Source organism: Ptiloglossa arizonensis, chromosome 2, assembly GCF_051014685.1.
Source record: "Ptiloglossa arizonensis isolate GNS036 chromosome 2, iyPtiAriz1_principal, whole genome shotgun sequence".
Taxonomy (NCBI): Eukaryota; Metazoa; Arthropoda; class Insecta; order Hymenoptera; family Colletidae; genus Ptiloglossa; species Ptiloglossa arizonensis.
The window spans coordinates 12,373,380-12,401,220 of record NC_135049.1 but is presented as its reverse complement, the minus strand read 5'-3'; the positions used below and the strand labels follow the sequence as shown (position 1 = coordinate 12,401,220).

Genomic DNA, 27,841 nt, shown 5'->3' with positions numbered 1-27,841 from the left:
ACCAATAAACAAGTAACTTAAAATACTTGAACAAACTAATTGCTATTATATAAAATGAAAAATAATTATTACTTACTTCTCAGGTATAGACTTCGGCATATTCCTCGTTTGTTCAGGTATTTTATACGGACTCAAAAGCATAACGCCAAAATGTATTACCACTAACACAGCACACATACGCAGTAGTGGATGCAGTCGATATTAGCGCGACGCAGAACGATCAATCGATCTCTCGATTTTCGCGCGCAACGACTTTATATATTAGCGACTTCAATTGGTCTCTTACTATGTTTATTATCGATCATTTCATGTGTATTTTGCATAAAATACGAACTAAAATTAACGAAATGTTTACATCAATCGTGTTTAAGTCACAATATACACAGAATTTGTTCAAATACTCTTTTTTTTCATTTTTAAATATTCACGACAAATGCATTCGCAACACGATTTCCGTACGATGATAATGCCGCCAAAATCCTTTTAAATTTTCTAACCTTTCACTTTTAATGCGAATATTCTTTTTTTATACAATTTTTGTAAATATAGCTATGGGCAACACGGAAAACAAAAAAATTTTGAAAATTTAAGGTTTTTATTAACTTGTTGGACACTGTATATCACCATCTTTTCTTGCTCTCAGTCAGTACTAATCAAGATCTCATTCAATACCTTTCTCTCTAATTCCAAAAGTGCAGGTGGTTTTTTATACTACAAAATAAATGAACATATAATTTATCCATAAATAGTAAACAAAACGAGAATGTTTTTCATACCGTAATAATTAATGTGTTATATTGGTGTGTAAAAGATATTCTGTCTTGTTCTGGTTTTAGCCCAATACGTTCTAAATCTGGAACTCTTATCTTTTTAAAATATTTTTTATTACTTGTACGAACAGTTATTGCTCCATCATCCTCTGTAGTTACTGAATATACATTCTGTGGATATGGTAAATTTCTTATGCGCCATTCAAGTGAAGTTTTTGTTATCCTTCTGGTAATAAATGGCTATAAAATTTATAATTCTTATTAAATATACTTAACAATTTTAAACTTTTGCATTCCAAATATGCCTATCAGATACAAATAAAGCTTGACGTTATATTTCAAGTGTGTTATTCAAACACATTGAGGTTTAAAGTAATGCTACATACTGATTTTATTATACCATACAATAAAATAGAAAAATTTATAATTTCTAGAAGTAAATGAATCATAAATATAAGTAAGATTTTGAAATTATTCCATGTTTTCTTCTACAGTATTTTCTATTTTAAAATCTTCTTTTAATACTCATGGCATTGGACAAAAATCAATTGCGTGCAGATAAGTTAAAGTGCAAAAGCTTAAATACACAGTAAGTCCTTCACTTATGCAAATAATCTGTTCAGCAACTTTTTGTGTAAGCAGAATAACATTAGAACTTAACAGAATAAGTATAAATATAACTACGTACCTATGAATCTGCATAATTTTATGACTTACTGTACATTTATGAACTTATCTTCAGAATCCATAAAACAAATTTTACATACAGCACTCGTACTTTCTTGAATTCCACAGACTTCAATATTATCTTGTCTGGGTTCAGGGTCTCCAATTTCTATATCCCAACCTGTGTTTTGACCAAATTTACCCATTCTTTTCCATGCCCTTCGTAGTAATACATTAGTTTCTAAATGATATTCTTCTACCATTTCCCTGCCATCTTCCATTAAAAAATGAATTTTTCTTTTTCCTAAACATAGAATCATAAAAATATTGTTCCTAAGAAATATGTGAATTTGCCTTACGTTTATTATATTATTATTTTATTATAAATGATAGAATATTAAACAATTATCTTTCAAAATACCATACAGAATATTAAGCAATTCTAGAACATTAAATGTGCACATAAAATAGAAAACAAATCCAAACAATTAATAAACTCAATATAAAACTATTAGAAATATTAAAAATCTAATTATATCGTTAAATATCATACTTAATGATGTTTTATAAATATATAACTTAATTGTGAAAAAAGTACAAACTTATAACTAAAATAAATATAATTGTAAAACAAAAATTGTTAATGACAGTTACTTATTGATCAAACATTTTAGAGGTTAAAAATATACATTTTATAACATTACACTTATGATTATTGACCAAATAGAATTTGAATATAGGAAACATAAATAAAATTTAAATATTAATAAACAAATGATTAATTTTTTAATCACCTTACCATCTTGAATAATTCCAGTTTTCTTAGCACTTTCAATTAAATGCAACCACTGGTTAGACGCCATGGATAAATAAGTTTCTTAGCAACTACATCAGCCTTTCCAATGAGGAATATTCACATACTGCAAAATGTTCATCGCCAATTTTAATGAAACTTTGCAGATTTGTGAAGCACCTAAAAATAAGGAACCGTATATTTTTTAGCTGCGCTAACTTCAATATAAGGGATGAAACAGCCTTAAAGTTTCACTATTGCAATAGCATTTTGAAAATTGTTAAAGATAAAGGGAAATTTTCTAAAGAAATGTTAATAATCTTTTACGTAAAATATCATGGTGTAAACAAGCGGTAAACAAAAAATTTTTTTGCTTCAGAGAAAGCTAGTGAAAATGGTTTTTCATGATTTTTAAGATGGCCGTAAACCAGTGAAACTTAAAAGGTAGTCTCACCTCTGGAACTTGAATTACCCCAGCTAAAAAATATATTGCCCCTTATTTCTGGCTACTCTATAAATCAACAAAATTTAATTGTAATTAGTGTTAAACACTTTACAAATGTTCTTTTCAAATATATAATAACATTATTTTGTAATGAATAAAATTATAAATTATAAACCTACCATTCAATAATGATATTTCACTTATAAAAGAAATACAATTGAATAACTTCGAAGATAAATATATTTGTGTAATTTTGTCATGCTATATTGTATTATTTTAATAATATAATTATGTTTTAGAAAATTACATTGTTTCCTGCTAAATTACGAAAAAGTTATATGACTCACAGAATTCTTCAAATTCGAAGATATCGTTATAACATTTTACAGATTTTATTAAACATATTTATTTAACAACGAATAATCATAATGCAATTTTTATTATTCGTAACACATACTGTATTGACATCAGAATAATAAGCTTCGTATCCACTTCCTTCTTTTTAGATGACAGATTTGTCACATGATTTTTTAAATGTTTATGCGGAAAATGTTAGATATTTTTAATCAGTAAAATAGAGTGCAAAAAAACTGTTAACCTTGTTACAAGTAAAATGGTAATTGTTTATTTCAAAGTAAAAAGCATGAGTTATGTAATACATATTGTACATGTAATACATTGTGTGTGTGCGTGAGTGTGTTGTTTGTGTTCGTATGTATGTGCCAAGTTTTATACGAGTCGTGCGAACATTTCATAGTGGAGTATAGTGAATAATATTCAAGGTTTTATTTTGTTGTTAATCTAATTATAAAATTAATTATAAGCACTTTAGGTATGAAACTGAAGGAGCACATTCATTTAACATGTACAGTAAGTACAATTAAGAATAATTACTATTAAATCTGATACACATCGAGTAAAAGTTGTCAAGTAACTAGATTAGTGTAAAAAGTGTAATAACTTAAGTTATAATGTAGTAACGACTCGTGTAAAACAGTTAAATGAATAACTCAAATTTTGTCGTCATTTTCAAGTATTCCTACATATTACTATCACGATTATTACATATTATACATTATTTTAAACGTTTACATTAAAATAGAGATTTTTTTAAGCTAATGTAAGACGTTTTTCATATCTATTAGAATACTTTTATTATTAAAAATATTTACCATCTTAAAACTTGTTCAAAATTACCACCGATTACAAAACATCATCAACATACATTACGAAGTATAACGTCAGTCTATTTCGTGATAAAGCAATTTATACATTCATTAAGAAATTAACATTGTTTCATATTTTTAAACTTATAGAAGTTTTGGTGTTTACAAATAATTTGTGGAATTCTGTCATTGGGTAATTTAATCATTTTTAAAAATTTAAAAATCCGATCTATAATTCAATGTTTTTGGTGGTATGCATAAAATAAATTAATAATTATTTACAATAATGCCGACTGTACCGATTTCAATGATCCTGCATAATGTTGGAGGAAACATGTTCCTAACTAGCTTGTAAAAAAATAATTATCATTTACTCTTAATTTTCACGATATAATTATTAGAAATATTGAATTATAGTACGCCTCAACCGACGTTAAGATAAGCTATACAAGAATAAGGTTGACTAGTACTGGGGGGACTTCAATTAAAAGTAAAGCAAAAAAAATAATAATAGATAATTATAATTTATTTCAAATTTAAAATTGTTTATTTGTCGTTATTGTCTTACCAACAGAGTCAGATCAACCCAGATTATTATTTTTTGTTCTGGAAGCTTCCACCATCTTGAAAATAAAATCAAACCAAGCTACGCCATTATGAAACGAAAACTAATGATCTGCGTTGATCTATTTCTATTTACAAGACTGTAACGATAAATAAACAATTTTAATTTCAAAATAATTTTTGTATTCTGATTCGAATTAAAGAACCCTTACCAATGGCAACTCAATGAAATGTAAATGTCAATGAAAATGTAAATTCGGCCATAACTGAACATTTCTAATAATTATAACCTTCAATGAATACATGATTGTAATTATTTTCATTTTACTTAAACGCAAAATATAAAATTCATTAGGTAACTCGTGTCATGGAAACGAATTTGTAAGTATATCATAAGGAAATAAAGAAATTAAATATTAAATGTCAAGTTAAATTTTAAATCATTCATAGATCTTAAAAAATTTGTTTCATTTTTATTTATATTACTGTTACAACCACTTTTATGTAATTACATGTCCTGTCAAAACCAAAAAATTCATAGTTTGTTGATAATGCATAAAAACTGTATACCATTTGTTTAAATAAAATATACAAAATTATTTATATTTATTACAGAAGAGTATTATATTTGTGCGAATACAATTTTGTAATTTAATATTACTTGCAACAATATGTTATTGCCTTTCCAAATAAATTATTTTGAAATGATGCTAGGATGGATAAGTATCATGCAAATATCATATCAAAGTACATTCAGTACTTTCCCCAAAGGTTTATTCAGCTTTATTTATACAATATAGAAATTTAATGACATGAGAGGTCTTAACATGTGATCAGATGGAATTAAAGATTCATATAAATGTGGTTCGTTTGTACAGTACACGAACAGAGTTATTATAAATTATTCTTTTTATAGTAGTCTTTAACAATATGATCTTCACTCGCTGAGTACAGTATCTAAAGACAGCCTACACCCAATAGTATAAATACAATTGTGTATGTAAATATTAATAAAGAGTTGACTATTATAAATTGCCTGCATAAACAGCATTCTCGTTTCGTTTGTTTTTAACATTATAACATATATCTCATTATTACTTTGTATATATGTATTTATATATATACATGCATATACATAAATACATACTTTTTATTTATATATTTATATATATAGTATTTATAGAAAATTATACTAACTACATTAATATATACATAAAAAGGCAAATGTGATATACCTGAACTTCACTCGTCTCTTACTTTATAAAAATATGTGTATTTATTACGTTTGTTCATATTTTGATCAATACTATTATCAATAGTGTAGCAGTTTAACACATTGCTGTGAATGTATGCACATACTTACATTATGTACTACATATTCTTTGTCATTGTATATTACACATTATCATTAATGTTTTGCTTGAATGGACTACACTAACTTTTTTTAAAGAAGTTTTCTGTACAGAATATGAAATAGTATATAGAACAATATGTTGTATCCAATGTCTCAGACATTTGCCTTTTATCATTTTAATTGTTCCTTTTATTATGTTTCCATTTTAAATGCAGATTTAATGTTGCCTTACACACTCTTTATGCTTTTGCCATCAAAATTATAAACATTTGAAAATTACATGAAAGTTTAATAATTATTAGGTTTTATATATATATAATGTAATCACTGCACATAAAAAACATACACGCACATATATGAGCTCTGAAAATTAACAAGCAGAATTCACGTATGCTGGAAGAAAAAGAATAATAAAAAAAGAAAGAAAATTATTGTAATTATACTAGTTTAATAGTATTTTGATGAATTTTAATATAAAAAAGGTGTTATTGTAAATGTATGCTATATGATATTACCTTTTCTTTCTTTTTCAAGAAACATTGCATATCTATATCGATCGGAATAATAAACAAAATCTTTTCTATTTAAATGTAACACAAATTGGTAGAGTGTTGTCTACCTTCTATTTATTTGTATAGATTATTTAACCATTTTATATTACTATATGTACAATCGGTGTTTATATGTTTGATAATTATTTTCTATGTGTAAAGAAAGACATTACTCAATGTGAGTTTTTAAAATGGTTTTGAAAAACGTCGTTAGTAAATCTGATGTAAGATATAACGAATGTTAAGCAGTAAAATTCTTCCAACATGAACCGTTTTTATATTATCATATTTAATAATCCTATGTAATTTTATTCTTAGCACCGCGTTTTCATAACACTTTAAGTACGTTCAGTGTACGAAGAAACCAGTATTCTAAACGCGATCCCCTGACAATTTCATTCCTTATGTTCTGGATTAGGTTTTGTCTTTGGTTCCATCGTTGTGGAACGCGGATGATGAGGATTCGTCTGATTCCTTGGCACTAACAACACATTTCCATCCGCAGACTGTTGAAGGCTATATTCGTATGGATGATATTGATTGCCATCAGGATCCCGCAAAGACTGAAAATTAAAAAATATAATTACTTTTATTTGTTAATTTTAATTACTTTTCAGAGTATCAGAGATCAAAAATAACATTGTAAAACTTGTATTAAACGTGTCAATTCATATCATCATTGTAAGGTAGTCTAAAATAGTGGCATATTTGCGAGAGACATGAAATACACTTCTCTACTATAAATTAATATACTAGAATCATGTTGAAGAAAAAAAGTTACACATGTGAAATGAACTAAGATCAGATACATAGTGTGATTTTAGTACCAGAGTAAAGTATCAGCTAATTTTATTGTCAGAGTACGGATGATGTAGAATATATGTATGTAATAATAATAATTTGGGTAATTTCACGACAAATTAATTACTTTTTTTCATCGCTCATTATCAGAGACTTTTATCAAAATGAAATATAACGTAGTCCACATGAAATTGGGGGTGTTAAAATGATCGTTTTATTGGTTTTGAATTTACTAGACATATACTAATATTATAATTTATGTTAACAACAAATAATTTATTTAAATATTAAAAATCAAAGAATAGTGCATTGACTCAATTTGCTCAGTATTTTAAATGACTAGCTCTTCTACAGAAATTGCAGTGACTGTTAAAGAAGACTAATAAGAATGTGCCAATACTTTTGTTTGAAAGGAGATTATCGTTGATTCATCATCCAGAGGATGAAATTTATGACACACTGCCTGTGACGAAATGCAGAGCAACGTGCCTTACACGCGTATTAAAAAGAAACTGTTCGCTTTTGATCCCTACCTGGACTTGCGATGCAAAATCCTCAATAAAATGTTCGAATTACAAGTGTTATGTACATACATGCTAAACATTCTAAAATATCGAAATATAGAATGATATGTGACAACGATCAAAAACGCCTGTCATACCTACATACATACCTATCATACACACGCGCACGCCTGTAATAAATTTACAATATTGGAAATGTCTATTCTTTATGTAATTCGTTGGATAAAAAATTAGTATTCTTTGTTTATTTGTACTTTGTAAATCTACTTTTCCTTTTGCATTAATATTATATATTTGCTATACATACAGTGCCAACGAAAAGTATTGCCACGAGCAATGTTTTATAATACAATTGCGTGTAAATCAGAAACGAAGAACGATATTTTATTAAATGTTTCTTAAAATACTGTCTTAGGCCTCTAAATTATGTACACAAATAATCAGGTAAATCGAACAACCGGATGATTAATATTAATAAAAAAAATAGTTTACACAGTAAACTACTAGTTCGTCATTTATTATCCGTAGGAAACACATTTTACAGAAAAAAGAAAACACGAATATGGGAATGGATATACAGTGAGAGAAACAATACTTTCTAAGAGAGAAATTATATTAAACTTGTATTATTCAAGTATAGGGAGAATAGTTAATTTATGTCGGTTCAGGAACATGATTAAACAATTTTTGGGGGGTAAGAAAGTGCAGTGAATGTTTCACGAAGTGAGCATTTTTCAAAGCTTGCTAATTGAGAAAAAAGGAAAGTTATTAATATAATAAAAAGAGATCTTGAAACTACATCCTCAAAAATAGCTGAAATAGTAAAAGACGAATGTAACACGAAATTGCATTCCATAACAGTTCGAAAAACTATTATGAGTACTGGGTACATATAAAAAATTGCGAAACCAATAAAATTAATCAGAAGAAAAGATGAGAGCAAATTTACTATTTTTCAGCGTGATGGTAAAATTTTAGTTTGGCAATAACTTAACGCGGAATCAGATCAGATAAGTATCGTTTTCACACTTAAACACGGAGTGGTGGTGTTTTTTTTTTTCATATGTAAGTGTATGAGATCTTCTAATGTTAAAACATATTTTTATTAAAACTACAATAATCCAATGTTGTTACTTAAATGTTAAAAAAAAAATTTGAGAAACAATGCAAAAAAAATTTACGATTACACTATTATTTAACAGTTTTATATATTTATGCTGTAATTAGGTTAATTTAATGTCTAACAATATATAACTGTTAAAAACAATAGAATAAACGTATATTAATTGGGGGAATCGCTTCTTAAGTATATAATTAAACGATATAGTGAAGATATAGTAAGCATAAAAATGATCTTAAACAATCAAGACGAACGTTACATTTTTCGAAATGTTAAAAAAGATCCCATGAAAAGTGCTGAAAAACTAGCGAGAGATGTTGGGAAATATTTAAATAAAAAGTCCATCGTGAAAATATTAAGAGGATTTTACGAAAAGATAATTTCCATAGCCAGTTAGTCCGCCAAGAAGCCATTCATTAGTGCAAAAGATAAAACAAAATGATTTATTGGATATGGCTAAGCAATATATGAGCAAACAACTTTCTTTCTGGAAAAACGTGCTTTTCACCGACGGAAGGAAATTCACGGCCCATGGTTACGATGGAAAAGTAATAGTGCTAAGAAAACCAAACGAACAATTATAATGAACACGAGGTGCGTAATTAAAATGCGGTGAGTTATTTTCTTCGTAATAGGTCTTTATTCGGCTTCGACTCGCTTCGACAAATTTTCAACACATTCCCTTTTAGTGTATTCCTGAACCTTTATCACTCCATGCATCTGGTCTGGTTCACCCAAAATTCATTTGTCTTTTGTCATTTCAATTACTCGTCTTTCGCACCTAGTTCGAACACTCCGTTGTTCAGTTCAAACACTCTTTCACACCTCGGATATACTTCACTCGCTCGTGTATCCCAAACACTTCACATTTTCTCCGAATCACACTGCAAAACAATCTGCTCCCAAGCATTATCATATAAACAATCAGAAATGCAATATGTCGTATGTCGTTGCCTAACTGTGATGATTGTTCCACAGATCTCCTAGACAATTAAAATTAAAAAATCTGAAATCAACGTTCAAGTACAGTAGAGATGCTATTATGGTTGAAGTTAAACATTTGTATGATCTTTATTGTGAGGTTATTTTCGCGAATGTATTAAAAGTGAGGATTATCTTATTTATGTCTTTTTGCAGAAGTATGTATTTTTTTTTAATTTTATGTTATGTAATAATAAATATAAATCATAACTTGTGAAGTTTAACCTTACGTGTACAGTCACGAACGTAAGTACTGGTACACCTAACTTTTGACGATGTAAATACTTGAACATCGAGAAAAAGACAGCATTGGAGAATAGACGGTCACTGGTAACTTACGTAATAGAAACAGAAAGATCGTATTTTGTATTTACTTATATAAATATACAATAATGTTGCTTGCTATAGAAATTGAAAGAATATATGTATTCTTTTGCACCAATAAGTTTACCATCTAAACGGTTCGTTAATGTAGATTTTAGCTCACCTAGACAACAAATTGTAATTTAAAGAACAAATATTTAAGTCAAAAGAATAAAAGGGTAATAATTATCTCTTTCTCATCTTTAACAAATGATAAATAATATATAAAACACAAAAAGACTTAAAAGCTCGAAAATGTCAATATCTGATCCTCTGAATCGGAATTGGTCCTAAAACAAGCTTCGAGTGTAATGTTTTTACAGTACAATAAGGATATTTTATTACTGTTATTTATTATATATATATAGTGGGAAATATGTACTTACTTTCGAGATCCCGACTCGATTCAAGGCTCGAGTACTCGTAATTTCGAGTTCTTGCACACTTGTACCAAAAACTTTTTTCATACGTAACGACTCTGAGTTCATTTCCATTTTGTGTAACTTTTTCACTAGGACCATGATACGAGATGATTCGTTATTGGCGATACAACCAAAAAGTACAATTTTACGACTACGTTTCCGAGAGAAACGACGTTGGAAAATTCGCCAAGTACACGTGTAAATATTTAACCGAGAATTATCTAGTAAATTCGTGTTTACAAATAGTAACAGTATCGAGCCACCTATTCAGAATAAATTTGTACACGACGCTAAGACATATACTTTTCACGAAAATTTATTAATACAAAAATCGTTAAGATGTTGACTGACTTTTTCTTTCTAATTCTCCAACGTTTCGACTACAGGTTCGCATTAATCGGTTATTGATATCATTTGTAAACAGGAACAAGCGAGATATGCTTATTTGTAAACACTTCGTTTCGTTCTTTTTACGCATTCTCTCATAAAGAATTAACCTCCTTCCTGGCTGTATTGCTGATAACGGAACACGCTGTGTAATAAATATACTATTGGATTGTTCGGAAAGTCATTTCGTTTTCCAAAATGGAGAATATGTAATTTAATAAAAAGTTTGTACACTCTGAAAAAATCGTGTTTCATATTCACAAAAAAAAAAAAAACAAACGAAACGACTTTCCGAACAATCTAACGTATAGTTTCGATCGTTTGTTCGAACGAACAATATCTCGATTTAGTATAATTGATATTGTAAGGGATAATAAATGTATACTAACTTGAAACACATGACGGTAAAGTTGACTAAATTTGTCTTTCACACGTTGCCTTTCAAGAAGCATGAATTCGTGTTCTCGGATAAGTCTCATCTTACGGTCTCTCATTTCCTTCACTTCATTGGCAAGACTAATAATTTGGTCTAGTTTACGCTTTCGACAATTTTGAGCGGCAACTTTATTCTTGCCTCGTCTTCTGATGTCACGTATCAAAGATAATTGAGCTTCACTGAGATCGTATTTACTAAGACGTTCGTTAAATTCGTCCATAGGAAGATTAATAATATCGTTCACTGGAATGGGCACGTTCAATGCCCTGGCTCTTTTCTCGTCCCTAGTTAGATGCTCGTCGCTCTCGCTTTTACGCACTGAGGAGAAAAAATGTCAAAATGATCGTCGTCGTGCATTAAAATATAAATAAAATATAAGTAACTGCAACGTTGATTTAAACATCGAAATTTACCTTTCTTGTCGCGAGAAACTGGACGTTGAAGAGATCCGGAACTCTCCGCGGGTAAATGATACGTATGATTATGGTGAACGTGTTCTATAGCGGAACGTCCTGAAAGTGACAAAGAGGTTGTTACTTAACACGTTTCCAATATTTTCGTTATTATAAACGGTAGAATTGTAGAATTCTAGGAGAAAAAGAACCGAGCGTTCGGATCGCTAAATCTGGATTCCAACCTAGATCTTTTGCTCGTCGAGCGACTGTTTTAACCAATTAAGCTATCCAGACCGTCGACGATTATTTCTCTCCTAATTGCAACACTCGTAATCCCCAATAGCCATTGCACACAATTCTGTACACTTCTACGTTTAACGTTTAACAACCGATTTTCGAAAGTGTTCCATTCTACCTGATTGATGACGCGTAAAATCTACGCTGCAAGTGTACTTCATTTCGGGTTGCGGTCCAGCTGCACCCTCGATTGGCCCCGAATAGGCGTTTCCTGGTGCACCGGCGCCAACTGTATGCGAATCGTATTCGTATTTTACCGGTGTGGTTGGATGTGCCGTGGCTCCCAGTGGCGAGCCTGTAACGAAACAGGTGGTGGTCGAATGAAATTACAATAATAACGATTGAATAATACGATAAATGAAATTGATCAGAAGTATCTAATGTGGGTTGGATTTTCGTCACACGGACCTGTTCCTTGTTCTTGAAAGTATCGTTTCGCGAACATTTGGTGCTTCTTCTGTGCCACCGGCGCCATAGTGCGTTCCGTTTGACATCTCGCAGAACCACCGTTTCTACCAGAAACGGAATAACTGCAGTCGTAGGGCATGCGATACTTGCTGAAAAATACATAATACATCAATGATTACCATTAACGATGTTTGACGGTGTATCATGGGAAAGCCCGATAATTATTCGATAATGAAGTTTCCTTTGTACAAGTATCGTAGAAACGTTTCCAGGTGTACGTGGATTTAGACGTGATTCGTTTAATAAATAAAAAAAAAAACATACCAATATCTTATCGAATCACTCGTAACTTTCACATTAATCTTACGCTTAACACGATTGTGTAAATACTATCGTTCATACGAGTAACATTCTACTTTATTCGTGTACTATTTTCAGTAACAAGATCCGCGCGTATCGCATAATTGTATTTATCGTTCGTTACAAGTAACGGTTGTTACATCTGATTTTTTATTCGAGACCTTCGATCACGGACGTCAGTCATTTTTTTACCCATTTCTTGGGACTGTTTTATTTAAAAATTGACCCAGTCGTCTTTGCATTGTGGTTCGAGACACGGTTTCCTTCTCCCTCATATTTTAGTTTCGAACAATCGAACTGTGTTTAACAGTTTATTTTTTCTAACTTAGCACACACCGGATGTCATTGTAATGATATCTACAAAAAATTAGGAACGCAACGATGGCATTTACGAAGAACTAACAATGTAGCACAATTTAGTATCTCTCTGTGTGTGTAAATACCTTTTTCTTTACTCGTCGAATACGAGTAGTTTTTTTTTTCAAAAATAAAATGCGCGCGAGTATTAAGTAAACATTTTTAATTTTAAAATTATTCGCTTGGATTTATTTCGTTGTTATAATTATACGTATATTAGGTTGTTGAATAAGTTTTGTCGTTCGATAAAACTTATTGAACAGCATAGTATTATGTTGCTCAATAAGTTTCATCGAACGACAAATTTTATCGAACAACTTGTTATATTGCGTGACAAAAAATGTTTCGCGATTAAAACAGTTTGAGAAACGGTACTCTACATTTCGTCTTCAATGAAAAAGTCCATGTTACGTATGTATGTAAAGAAAAGAAATTATTTTTTGGAAAATATATTTTAGAAACCTAAACATTTTTTTCAAAATGTAATATTGTGGGAGTAATATTATCTACTATTGATAAGATTCGACCAAAGGTGTACCCGTGTGTGCGCACGAAAATGATGTAGTTTATAGTCCAAGGATTAAAACGAAAAAGAATTCTAACGACAAGTATGAAAGGTATAATAGAAATTATCCTCTTGTTAATTAATAAGGATTCGTTCTAAAACAATTGCTAAATTGTATCGCATCGTACAGAAACTATCCCAACCCTATAGAATGGTTCAAAGAATTGTATGAAAGGTATAATAGAAATTATCCTGTTGTTAATTAATAAGGATTCGTTGTAAAACAATTGTTAAATTGTATTTCATCATACAGAAACTATCCCAACCCTATAGAATGGTTCAAAGAATTGTATGAAAGGTATAATAGAAATTATCCTGTTGTTAATTAATAAGGATTCGTTGTAAAACAATTGTTAAATTGTATCGCATCGTACAGAAACTATCGCAACCCTATAAAATAGTCCGAGAATTGTATCGAGGCGATATTAGAGCTTTCGTTTCGATAGAAAAATTTAATCACCTAGCGTAATCCATGGTATAGTGAGAATCAGCTTGTGTATGGCTAGAATTGGATCCAGTTTCCATCCATTCGCCATCCGAAAGGGATGGTACCCGTTCACTGCCCATGCTACTGACTGCACTATCGCTGGATGCATCCATCCTTTCGTCTGTTACGCCCGGAAGTGTCGCAAGGCCTGTTGCCGAAGAAGCTGTCTGAACTCCCGACAAGGCCGTTGCTCCTGTTGGAGCAGAGGTATTGTTGCTACCATCATCCAGCACGCGCATGGTGTATATGCCTGTAAATTATATTTAAATGTTCTATTATTGTTATATCACGAATAGTAAGAAAATAGATTATTCATAGCAAACGATAAATTTCAACGACCAATTCTACATATATATTATTATATTTAAATGCTCTAATATTGTTATATCACGAATAGTGAGAAAATTGATATTTTATAGCAAACGATAAATCTCAACGACCAATTCCACATATATCATATTATATTTAAATGCTCTAATATCGTTATATCACGAATAGTGAGAAAATTGATATTTTATAGCAAACGATAAATCTCAACGACCAAGTCTACATGTATATTATTATATTTAAATGTTCTAATATTGTTATATCACGAATAGTGAGAAAATTGATATTTTATAACAAACGATAAATCTCAACGACCAAGTCTACATATATATTATTATATTTAAATGCTCTAATATTGTTATATCACGAATAGTGAGAAAATTGATATTTTATAGCAAACGATAAATCTCAACGACCAATTCCACATATATCATATTATATTTAAATGCTCTAATATCGTTATATCACGAATAGTGAGAAAATTGATATTTTATAGCAAACGATAAATCTCAACGACCAAGTCTACATGTATATTATTATATTTAAATGTTCTAATATTGTTATATCACGAATAGTGAGAAAATTGATATTTTATAACAAACGATAAATCTCAACGACCAAGTCTACATATATATTATTATATTTAAATGCTCTATTATTGTTATATCACGAATAGTGAGAAAATTGATATTTTATAGCAAACGATAAATCTCAACGACCAATTCTACATATAATTATTAACACGTTAAACGTTACTTGGTGGTCCTGATTACCGACGCTCCAAAGTTACAATGATTCTCTGAAGTGCTTGCAAGACACGACTCTGCTTTAATACTTGTAAACTTTTAAGTAATATTATTTTCGTTAGTAATACTATAAAATAACAAGTACATCGACAAATTATCGAATATTTCTACTTTTTACGGTTCGAACAAATATCGGGGACATCCTGAAGTATAGAAAACTGGCGCGACGTTTAACTTGTTAACGATTCACGATCGTTAACCTGTTTATTAACGAACCGCGCGCGTAAAAATATAAAAATTGACTTTCAGTTGAATTCTGGTTTCTTTTCGGTACTTATTCATTTTTATTATATACCTATAACTACGTTAATTGTTTTTTTTTTATGAATATTTCATTCAAATCGTATTTAGGGAAAGTTTTTCGAAAGAAGCAAACATTCGAATGGATATTTAGAAAATTGAACTCGAGTTTAATAGCATATATTTCATAAAGAAAAAGGATTACTTCCCGCTTTTAACACAGAGGATTCTTCGTAAGTACGACTTTATAGCAGTCAGTTTTATAAATAATTCTTTAACGATGCCAAAGTATTCTTACCTACGCTGAATTGCTCGAGTAAAATAAACAATAATTTAAATATGTGAAACAATAAAACATTAATTGAAATTTGTAGTATAATAATTTATACAGTATAACAGTTTATAACTTTTATTAAATTTTTGGGTATGCTTACATACAAATTTCATTAAGTTGTTACATTTACATGGGAGTTTATAATCTGAACGAATTTTGAATACTGAATAGGACTGGTCTGAAATTATAAAAATCGTAAAGTCGACTTTTAAACATTTTTGCTTCAACACGTATCTTTATATATCGATAAATTTACGTTATGTTCAATACCTGTGTCGGATAGCGCGTTAACGTCTAAAGAAGAATCATAAATTTAAATTAAGTGCTCAGATTCATTGACAATAATTTTTTCAAATTGTTTTTAATTTGTTTAGGTCTTTCTCTAATGATGTAATATATCAATATTATGAAACAATATAATATTCGTATTTAATGTTTGTAACAAATATTATAGGTATCAGATAACGTGTTGTCCTAAAGGATAAAAAGTACACATTATCAATGCGAATACTATATTATTCGATCATTTTTCATCACTATTTCGTTAAAGAGTTATCTAGCAATGAGAGTTTTGAAATCGTATTCAATGCTGGAACAATTGAATGTTTAACAAAAGATCACGAACAGTTTAGTTATAAAATAAAATATACGTATTTCCAATATCGCTCAGGCAACCTCGTCGATTGTACGAATAGAAGTACTGTTGATTTTCTATGTCTATTAATTACGTTCTAGTTTTTAAGATACATTAATTATGATAAATTAAGTAAATACGCGAGAAGAGTACAATTTGTCGTTACAATTTTTGACAAATATTGTCGTTACAATTCTTTCGATTAATACAATGCAGCTGAGTCTAAAGTGTTACTAATTCCTCTAAACATTTACAAATCTTAATTCACTTATTTGAAATACGAGTATTATCAAAAATGATATCAATATTATGTACTTACACGAAACAAATAAAAACACGTGAGACACAACAGTACGAATATTAGCGTTAGCTCTTGTCGAACTAACAAGGCATGTGTACGATCAGGATGATCCCTATTTGGATGAAATTGGATGCAACACAGCAACAGCATTGAATGCTATTGTAGTAGCATTAAAGATTTTTAAATATCGATTCAAGTCTACTAAAATGGAAATCGTTTTAAATTGTAACAGTGTTCGAGAGATTTCCCTGTCATTTTGAGTTCGATTCAATTTTATAATTTTCAATTTATTATATCGGTAGAAGATTACGGATGCTTCCAATTTTAGTTTCTCCTCGTGTACGTTCTCGTGGTCAAAATAAAAAATATATATATCATACATAGTGTCGATGTATCCGAATGCTCATATTTTGTCATCCTGATGTGCAAGGTGTCTGGAAATATGTGATAACTACGCGTTTTTAACGGCTGAGGATACCACTGATCCAAAATTCGTATATCATCGTTTAACCTTATCTTCCGAACGACGTCTATCGAAATTTCAGACAGATTTATCGAGTGGTTTTTATTTGATAAATGTTTAAACTGGACAAGTTTGTGTGTTGTCTCTAACCATGGTAAAGGAGCAATATTGGTCAGTGATTCGATTCTTTCTTTTGGATGGAAAGACGCGCGATGAAATCAAAGTGAAGTTATACGAACCACTGTTTATAAAAACCATGCACCTTCAATGACCAATATCAGACATTGATTCAATGGATTCAAACGTGACCGAACATTCGTTTTCGATGAAGGTGACTACGGTGGATACGATCGATAAAATGTACGATGATATCGTGTCGGCGGATCACCGCATGAAGATCAGAGAGATTGTTGACACTGTAAACATATCGTCTGAACGCGTACAAAATATTCTCTACGAAAAATTGGGCACGAGGAAGCCATTGGTGAGATGGGTGTCGCGTTTGCTAACAGTGGAACAAAAATGAAACCACACAGCAACTTCGTAGCATCGTTTGGACATGTTTAAGCGCAATCTGAAAGAGTTTCTGCGGACTTCACCCGGCGAATCTACTCCGAAAAAAGTGAAAACGATTCCATTGGCTGGAAAGGTCACGACCGTCGTTTTTAGGGATTCACGAGGCATCGTTTTCACAGATTATTTGGAAAGGAGAGGACAATCACCGGGCAATACTATGCTGATTTATCGAGCCGATTCGACGTTGAATTAAAGAAAAAACAGTCCCATTTGGGAAAAAAAAGGTGCTGTTTCACCATGACAACGCACCAGCTCACTCGTCCCTAATCGTCGCAGCAAAACTGATCGAATTACGTTACGAATTGCTACCTCGTCCACCCTATTCTCCAGATTTTGCTCCCTGCGATTTCTTTTTGTTACCAAACTTGAAAAAATGGTTTGGCGGGAAGCGGTAGTTCATGTCGAACGAAGAGGCCTATTTTTCAGAGTTCGACAAAATCTACTTTCCAGATGGCTTAAAAAAGTTGGAATTTCGCTGGACTAATTGTATCGAGTTAAAGGAAAACTAAGATGAAAAATAAATAAAAAAAAAAAAATGAAAAAAGGGCGTTTCTTTCCCTTAACACGGATACTTATCGTACTGCCCTCGTACGTAACTTATTTGGTGTTGTAAAAGAGCAATTTTTATCAAATAGTTGGATATTCCTACAAACTTCTTTATTGGAAATTTTTCACTGTACAGAACCGTGTATATACAGATACATATGTAAATTTTTTCTATCCAGTACTGTTCTCATAGCTCTTAAAATTGTTGGTGAGAGGATAACCGGTCGCGTTTTATGTATTTTTAAAATATTTTTCTATTTGACTTGCTAAGTTCTTGTATATTGTGAACGTATAAAAAAAGGAAGACTTCTCGAAGTGATTAACTTTAATTAACGTGACAAATCTAGATCCACCAGTGCTTACGAGAAGAAATTTTGAATGTTTTAGTCCAATTGAAAATTGTAATGATTAAATATAGAATTATATTTAAAGAGGCGTTCCCGAATAAAAAATACTTATCCAATATCGATCGAAAAATGAACACTAAGATTTAAAACTGTTTTTCAATTTTAATAATAGCAGTGATTTGCTTCTTTCTGTTCATCGTACGAATGTGTGTTTTAAGCGTCTTACTTTCATTTTCATTCCACGTGATTCCCATTTTAACATTGCAAAATTGGTTATTCTTTTGCTCGACGGATACTTTTCTTCTTGAAGCAAGAACGTAGCGTAGTGCTTTCAGCGATGAGACGTTCACATAAATGCTAATACGAATCAATTCTCGAAGCATTGTGGTAAGGTATCAAACAGGTATCGAAATCAATTGTCATTGTTAAGACGTTTGCAATATTTCTTGTAGTAGCGATACAATTGAAACATCAAGTAATCATTGAGACCTCGGTAAGAGAACGAAGTGTCAGATGTAACTCTTAGTCGAATAACTTGGAACGAACCTTTATCTACGTTATAGTTCAATTATTTTCATGCATATTTGGACGATATCCATTTGTGAAAAACAATACACTAATTTTGTACGAATTCTTTGTCTCGATCGAAGCTCGGATCGTTATCTATTAAATACGAAGCAAACTTAAAGAGGAAACTTCTTTTCGAACAACTATTACAAAGTTAAAGATCAGATACGATAGGAGTGAAATTACAAACTGAGCGATTAATCTGAAAGATAAACAATTATTTTTCATTACGAATCCTTCGATAGGTACAGTCACTATCGTTACACTTGTGTTCGTTTGATTTGTGTCTTTCCTTAAATGTGAAAAATTCGGCACAATCGATAATAGAAAAATTCGCTACTGGTATCAATCTCAAAATGTTATTAATTACGGTCGACGTTCAGAGTGATCGTCGAGTGTTTTCGTCGCTTCCTTTATTTCCGAAGAGTTGTGAATGCAATTATGAATAGGTATCGGAACATGACGTAATTAATAGATACCCATACAATGGTCGCGTGTCTCGAGTCTGAAATGGTTTCGATACATTTCTTTCGAACGATACGATAAAACGGTATCAATTTCAAATGTAAATGTATCGATAATATACAAAACATGTCCGAGTTGTGATTCCACAATAATTATTAATTGTAATCGTTGAATGGAATTAATAATTATATTCATTTATCCCACGACATTATCATATTGGTCTTATTAACGAAAAGGTAAACGAGTCACTGACGTTGCTAAAACTGAAAAACAATCGTAACTCCTTTAATCGGTTTAGTAAGTGCTAACTGTTCGCTAAGCCTTGAACCCTCCTTATTAACATCCAGTATACAGTATCGCGCAAAAGTCATAGACCACCTACCAGAAGAAAATACTTTACGAATGAAGTTCAGAATGCTGTATATTATACTGGCCTGGTTGTTATTTCTATGTGGTATTTAATCCAACGACCTAATAATTACTTAATAATTACCTAATGATTGCCTTACGGGCTATTAATTAATTCAGAAAAATCAATATACTTGGCGCGAGTTCCTTTCGCAATTGCAATGACGGCGATTCTTTCGAGCATTGTTCTTAATTAATTTTCTTACGAAACAATTCGATATTTTAGAATTAATTTACAGTATATATAGACAAAATTGTACAATTATATCGATAGAATTAATTACAAAAGTAATACATTGTAAGACAAACGGTTTACATTTTTGCTCAAAGTACGAAACGCAAAACCAGTCGGTAACTATAACAAAATCTTCTTGGGATTTTCCCAAGAGGTGAATCAGGTTAATAGTACGAATGGACTAAATAGCGAAACAAACAACCAAATCGCACTTTAATGTATTAATTATTGCTACGAGACTAACAACACGAGTGATTCAAGATTACCGTATACGAGTCGCGTTTGTATCGTACTTTGACTGAAAACGAACTTGTAACAAACAACGGTCGTTACAATGATCAATTTCAATTTGAAAACTAAACTCGACGCGCGAACAAATCTGAGAAATTGCTATCAAAGCAAATAAAACAACACCGGTGTAGCGATAGTACGTTTCTGAGAATCATTCGGCGTGTTCAGCTACCACAGGATTGTACGTGACTGGTGTCAAGTTTCATTTGCTCTTATCATCTAATTTGAGGCAGGAAATACAGTGCTTGGTTGCAATTTTTTACTTTTCTCGCCGCAACGATGATTGTACACGTTGAGTATTAACCGCTGAATATTCGTCCTACGACACAATTTCAGGGGAACAATATTCAATAGATCGTTTTATCGTAGAGATAAATAATAATTGAAATTTCACTCCAAGAGATAGATAGTAGCTGTTCGAAGTAACTCTCGAACGGGTGACATTGTTACAGTCGTAACCGGGATACATTATCTCGTTCTACGATTGATCGTATTTATTTTTTGCTACTCGATCCCGTTGAAAATTGAATAATTTTGCGAATCTAGATCGTTGCGTTGAAATATCAGCAACGATCAACGACGCCGGGCGAAGCAATAAAAAAAAAAAAAGAAAAAAAAAAGTAACACCCCCACTCACGAGTCGCCGAATTGTCGTGACTCGACACTTTCGATTTCAGCGATAAAGCTATCAGGAGTTTCGAATTTACTTTTCAATCTGATCTACGGATTAGTAACATAACACGTATTATGTAACGCGATTCTTATTCGGGGTACGTGTGTCTATATCTCGTGCCTCGTAACTCGCAAAATCGAGCGCTGTTCGAGTTCGATAGATTCGATGCTGGTTATAGAGACAATCCGCGGGTACATGTAGGTCGATGGCATATCAAACACGTGACGTACTCCACACATTGCGAACTATGTACGTAACTGTACCGTCGAATTCCGAAGCACGCGCGTATATTCTGTTATTCTTTTTCGTAAGAAAGTTACCAACGAATCTCGTTAAGTCGTTCGTATTTTCCTGGACCTACGCGGTCGCGAGTCAGGGTCGATAAACATCCGACGATTCGCACACGGAAAATTACGAATACGGTTCCTACGGTCGGTTTCGATAGACCGAACCTCGACGTTAAAGAACAAACAACCGTACGGAAGTAACGAATAAAATATCGCGACGAGGTACGATAAATTTGACGGGTTATCGATAACGTTCGAGCTCGCGTAAATACATACATACGTTAAATCCTCGTACACTCGTGACAGAAAATTACCTACTTGACATATGAACGATAACTCCCATAGTCGTCATTTAAACTGTCGAACGTTTCGTCTCCAGAATTACCGAACGAACTTTCAATTCACTGTCTCGAAAACCGTGTCCTTTATCCCCGAATACCGGCCAACTCGACGCTACTTCTCGCGAATTTTCACCGTATAGTAAATGCTGTAATGCGTGTAGGAGTGCATGTTCAAGAACGTCCGGCGTAAAATATTTTCTCGTAGTAACCAGCTCTTTGGCACCTTTGCTTCGCCAGATGTTCCTTTCTCTCTTTCACAATAATCTTCCCGAGCACGTTGAATCTTGTACACTCGTGCAAACACGAATTACTCGAGTTCGTGGCTCGTGTGTGAAAACAACGCGTCGCGTACGTTCCACGTGAAACGTGGAATTGAACCTCGGTCGTCGATTGGATCCGTTTTCCGGCGTTGAATGTCATTCACCGATGGTCGAGTCGCGGATCAACGCGCGGCCTTATTGAAAAACTACCGGGAGCGGGTAACGGCGGATCGAGCGTTGCATCGATAGTCGGATCGTATTCGTTGCGAAATGAATCGTCGCGGCGACGACGTTCGCCGTACGCGGGAAGTTATTGCGATCCTCGTAATACATTACGCCGTGGCCAGAGCCGTGCGAGCGAGCACCCGCGGCATCGCGAAACACGCAAGATAGACATTCAATCGCGAGCGCAGCGTAAACATAACTACTGAAGTCGGTGGCGCGAATACGAGAGGCTGACCCGGCGCGGGGCGTCACCACTCGCTTCGAGAGGCTGGTGACTAGCGTCACTTTTCACTTCGTTATTGGACGCTCGACGACGGTACGAGAGCGTCGGCGTACCGGCTACGTACATGCATACGTATATACGTGTGGATATATATATATATATATATGTATATGTATATATGTGTACACATACGTGTATACGTGTGTCGCGTGTCGACCGATTCGTCATAGGGGCAACTCGCGTACCCTTGAACGATTCGTTCGTCGATCGTCGAGTTACAATTTCATCCGTGCAACAATAATCGCGGGGACAGTTATCAGATATGTATATCGTCGTGTTCGCGTCTTCTTCCGTCGTCGCCGCAACGGACTCGCGGTGGATGATTCGCAACCCGAAAATGCGGAGAAGAATCAAGAAAACTTGCCTTTTTCCTTAACGGTGGTCGATCGAACACACGAACCGTAATTTAACAATTGTTTCCGCTTTTTGGTTTTATTTTTCATCACGGCCACGGTTTTCCGAAACGATCGATCCGAAAATCGTTGACAATTTGAAATCTTCGTTCACAGTTTCTCATGTTTTTGTACGTTAAACGGTGTACAATGGGGTCAAGTATACCCAAACACGTATCCGAATTACATCAAATAATAAAGTTTCACATTTTTTATGCTTCTTCTGGTTTTATACAATCGAACGTGTTCTGTAATATTTTTTACATTTTTCAAATCACGAATTCAGTAGATCACAGTGTTCGTTTCGGTCTAATTTTAAGAAATAAAGTTTCACTTTTATCATAAATAATTTATCATAATCATCGTTCACAGTTTCTCATGTTTTTGACGTTAAACGGTGTACAATGGAGTCAAGTATACCAAAACACCTATCCCAATTATATCGAAATAAAGTTTCACATTTTTTATGCTTTTTCTAGTTTTATACAATGGAACGTGTTCTATAATATTTTTTACATTTTCCAAATCACGAATCCAGTGGATCGCAGTGTTCGTTTCGGTCTAATTTTAAATAATAAAGTGTCACTTTTAGAACAAATAAGGAATAGCTGCTGCTTGGAAAGTTATGCAACGAAACGGTGTTTTCAGTTTTTGCTTTTCTTCGAAATAATGATCTTTTTCTAATTGGAACATATTTTTTCACGAAAAGAAAAATATAACATTTGGTAATGTTTCTCCGAGTGTTCATCATTGACGGATACCGCTAACGTATTGCCTGTGAAGCGCGTTATGCATGTTTTCTTTTTCAATGCGAACGATCCACTGTACGTCGATACTTGTTGCAAAACAGACATGGCGTTACATCGCGTCGGACATTTTTACGATAAGTAGTTGCAGTACGTTATCAGCGAACGAAAATTGATCGCGACGATGTGCAAATTTTTGTCCATAGCGATGTTGTACAATTGATACTATTATTATGTACTTTCCGGAAATGACAATACGAAAGTGACCTTGCTGAGAATAAATTCGTTTCGATACGCTCCCGGACGTATTTTATCGCGTTTACCGAGCTTTAGAACCGGCGCGTAGCGTGCTTAACGGTTCAAAACGTTGGTACGATGCTTGAAAATTCGGAAAAATTTCGAATTCGGTTCGATTCGCGCGAATCTGTGAAAAACCATCGAAGGAAGAACTTCGCGCAAAGATATCGTCGCGTACGAAAGAACAGAGAACGGAAAAACAAAGGCTGCGCAATGTCTACGATAAATATACATGCATACGTGCATGTAAATTCGAGAACGATATTATCTTTAATTTTGCCAACGACGTCGGAATGAAAACGAATAAAAGTATCGTTCGTTATCGTTCGTACGTTACCGGTAATGCAATTGTTATTACCGTTACCGAGTAACGTTCGTCTTCTATTCGCGCAAATATAAATGCAATATTACAATTGGACGATCCGCGTTAGATAAACGTTCGTTTATCAATCGGTCGTAAGTAGCGCAATAAAATATATTTCCTGTATCTTCGCGTGGAACACTTTGAACTTTGAACTACGAAAACAGCGAATCGAAAGAATTATCGTTTTATAGAATATCGGATGGATACGAATGTACGATGCGTTTACGATATTCCAAGGCATCGTTCGTCGCGAGTAGGTTCGAATCGAGGAAACATCGATTAGTACCTAAATAAAGCCGCGACGTTCGATCGAGCAGTTTCGTTGACAAAACTTTCCGATCGGATCGTATCGAATACTCGATTCGTTGCACCGGGCAATTAACGTGCGTATCGTATCTGTACACCGCGGAGAGCGTTCGTCTACGGTAATCGTGCAACATAACAGTGTAAAGAAACGTAACTACATAAGTATGCAGCCAACCGTCATTCGTACTTTCACCATCGGTCGTGGGTGTAGTTTTGCAAACTTATCTCGCGCGCGTATGTAATTATCCCTTTTGTTCGGCACACTTGGCCATTTTACACGAACGTTACGAGACACTTCAGGGAGGTACTCGTCGAACGACATCCCGTAAATAAACGATGTCGCCCAGAATTCGTCCGAAACGGTGGAAAATTTACACCTACCGGGCAACGTCGATTAAAAATCGGCACGCGTGGCGATGCTACGATTCGTTGCTACACATACGTATCGTAACATCCGTCTTTGACCACCCGTGTCGTCTAAAAATTGTCAAGGACGAACGACGGTGTTGCGTTGTTGTTCCACGAGACAAGAATGTCAACTATTTCCATCCGTGGAACAACAATAATAACGAAGCGTGTCCGTTACGATCGATCGTGCACCCACCTCGTAGTAATTTCGGCACGACGGCTTTCTTAAGTGCTTCGCGATATTTTATATCTGAATATTTTATCAAGATGTTGTGTATCTTATCGGCCGTGCAACGGATAACATTCGAAGAAACAACTCACTTTTCGAGGAAGAACGCGAACGGTTTCCTTCGGGCAACGCCATCGAGATAAAATTTCGCTCGGAGCGTCGTCGTCGCACGAATTAATTTCCTCTCAAAATCCATCTGTAGAGAGCTAGAGGAGAAGCCTTTCGAATAACCGAGGTCGCGTGACTAAGCATCTCGAATATGGATGTGATATCTGTTCGCAAACCTCGCCAAGTGATAATAAAGCACATGCAGTCGTGTGCGTAACTATTTATAGCGGTGGTTTCCGAGTTGATTTCACATGACGCGACAATGTTGTCGTTCGAAATGCTATCGTTCCCTCGAAAGAACACTTTGCGCGATTTTCCATCAAATTTCTCCACACCCGGACACGTTTCTCGGTAACGACCACCAAAATCTGGCACAACGTGCCCGTCGAGAGCTCGGCGACGAATCGAAAATCATCCGCAACGACGTGCGACCGTCGATCGATCGAAATAAAATTGTAAATTCACGCGTACGGATAACGAACTTGTATCCGAGCGATAGAGGAACTACGAAACGACTACGCCCGCGCGAACAGAATCGGTAACACGTTCGAGAAAGACTTAACGTTCGATGCGACGGATACCGCAATAAGTTGAGTTCGATAGCAAATGCTAGTCAACCGAGTATGTACGCCATGTGGAATGTACAACGAAAACAATATTACGAAATTGGAACGAGATCGTTTCGCGTTGCTTCTATATGTACGTATGTATGTACGTACATGCATGTATGCATACGTACGTACGTACGTATGTACACATATATCCTCCAGCCGATAACCCTCCGTCGTATCCGTATAATAACATTATATCGATGATTTACCGCTGTAGATTATATTTGCAACTTAAAGCAACCAAGCAGATAACGAGCGAATTAAATTGGTAATTATCTACGAAAGTGTACGATAACTCTACGACGATATGTTCATTAGGATATCGGAATTATTCGACGGGCGATAATTATCGACCAAATTGCAACTATCGTTTCTCGTGACAATAATAATGCGTTCCAATTCGTTTCGGCACGATCCGTTTCGTTGTACAAGAAATGCTCGATTATCGTTTACAAATGTATTTTTCGTAGCAATGGAAGATTTCAGCCGTATCTTTGTCCTTGTTTCAACTACTCCACGATAAGTCGGAGTATTCTACCACTCCTTTACACCTATTATAAACGCTTGGAAACTAGAACGGTAATAATATTTGCCTTTAAAAATTGTCTCACATTTACGTATAATCAACGATCAAATAAACCGCACGTGTAAAATTGCATTATGGTTATCGAGCAAAGATGTGTACAATTATTATCAAAGATAAGGTTCTAGTTCACAATGATACGGTAGATATATCGGTCATTGGTAAACTCTTAATCGTATTAATATTCGATAATTGCATTAACAGTTGTTGAGTAAACGTTATGCATACACACACGCGCGCGCGCGTGCCGTAAGAATTATTTTTCCAACTCGTCGCAAGTTTTATTGGAATACCAATTCTCAGTGAAATAATATTTCGAACGTTTTAATCGGCCGCGACGTGGCTACGCAATGTACTAAATTGCGCATATAGAATACAAACGACTAAAATACGAAAAAGAAACAAAGCAAACGATAAGTGTTATAAATGGAAATACTCGTAAAATGCTAAAATGAACTTTCGTTGGAAATTATTTTTCGAAACAACTGCTCCGTCTTTCTGCGATCCAGCATCTCGAAGAACGAATTGTAAAAATATATTAACAACAATTGTAGAGCATCGAGCATGTTAACCGAGTTTCAATTTGCAAGAATAGTATCCTCGGTCAGGGCCGGTGAGTGTAAACGACCACGATGCTAGATCACCGGCTGGATCGCATGTCACCTTCCAATGTAACGTTTTTGTATCGGTAACGAAAAGGCGATCATCGAAACACGTTTGTGTATCAACAATACGATCAAGATTAATTTTCTTACGAGCTCAGAAATATTTTTACACTTACGATCGAAACACTTGAAACGTGAACGGCTGAATACCAGTAAGGACCGGTACGAGCGGTACTATATATGTATAATACATCCGTGTACGTATCGATTACGTGTGTACGATACGTCGATATTAAACTTTACACGCGCAATAATGAATATTTACATCGACTCAGTTTTCCGCTAACAATAATCTTATAAACTGTACACAT

The 27,841-nt window shown here is 33.5% G+C and overlaps 3 protein-coding genes across 8 annotated transcripts in view; all 3 read right to left on the bottom strand.

The window, feature by feature from the left end:
• Positions 1-577, bottom strand: part of LOC143143250 (uncharacterized) — a 95,158-nt gene extending 94,581 nt beyond the window's left edge. The window contains exon 1 of the mRNA XM_076304304.1: positions 77-577. Within this exon, the coding sequence (XP_076160419.1) occupies positions 77-177 (101 nt within the window). The 5' untranslated portion in view covers positions 178-577. The remainder of the gene's footprint in view (positions 1-76) is intronic.
• Positions 577-3,402, bottom strand: LOC143143251 (protein DPCD). Of its 4 annotated transcripts, none has more exons than XM_076304306.1 (5): positions 3,132-3,402; positions 2,236-2,356; positions 1,538-1,740; positions 777-1,010; positions 577-711 (listed from the first exon to the last, which is right to left on the bottom strand). In XM_076304306.1, exons 2-5 carry the CDS (start codon positions 2,297-2,299, stop codon positions 640-642), a joined length of 573 nt encoding a protein of 190 aa, XP_076160421.1. In that variant the 5' UTR covers positions 2,300-2,356; positions 3,132-3,402; the 3' UTR covers positions 577-639. The 4 variants fall into 4 exon arrangements, with proteins under 4 accessions (XP_076160421.1, XP_076160420.1, XP_076160422.1 ...); XM_076304305.1 differs by having other exon boundaries at positions 2,236-2,409; positions 3,132-3,401; XM_076304307.1 differs by lacking the exon at positions 3,132-3,402 and adding an exon at positions 2,854-2,872.
• Positions 3,403-5,128: 1,726 nt separating this feature from the next.
• The window catches only part of Cnc (NFE2 like bZIP transcription factor cap-n-collar), a 247,305-nt gene continuing 224,592 nt past the window's right edge, over positions 5,129-27,841 (bottom strand). For all 3 annotated transcript variants that reach the window (XM_076304818.1, XM_076304817.1, XM_076304819.1), the window contains exons 8-13: positions 14,186-14,462; positions 12,444-12,592; positions 12,154-12,330; positions 11,757-11,855; positions 11,297-11,661; positions 5,129-6,872 (exon numbers count right to left, since the gene is read on the bottom strand). In XM_076304818.1, coding sequence (XP_076160933.1) covers positions 6,705-6,872; positions 11,297-11,661; positions 11,757-11,855; positions 12,154-12,330; positions 12,444-12,592; positions 14,186-14,462 — 1,235 coding nt within the window. In that variant the 3' untranslated portion in view covers positions 5,129-6,704. The remainder of the gene's footprint in view (positions 6,873-11,296; positions 11,662-11,756; positions 11,856-12,153; positions 12,331-12,443; positions 12,593-14,185; positions 14,463-27,841) is intronic.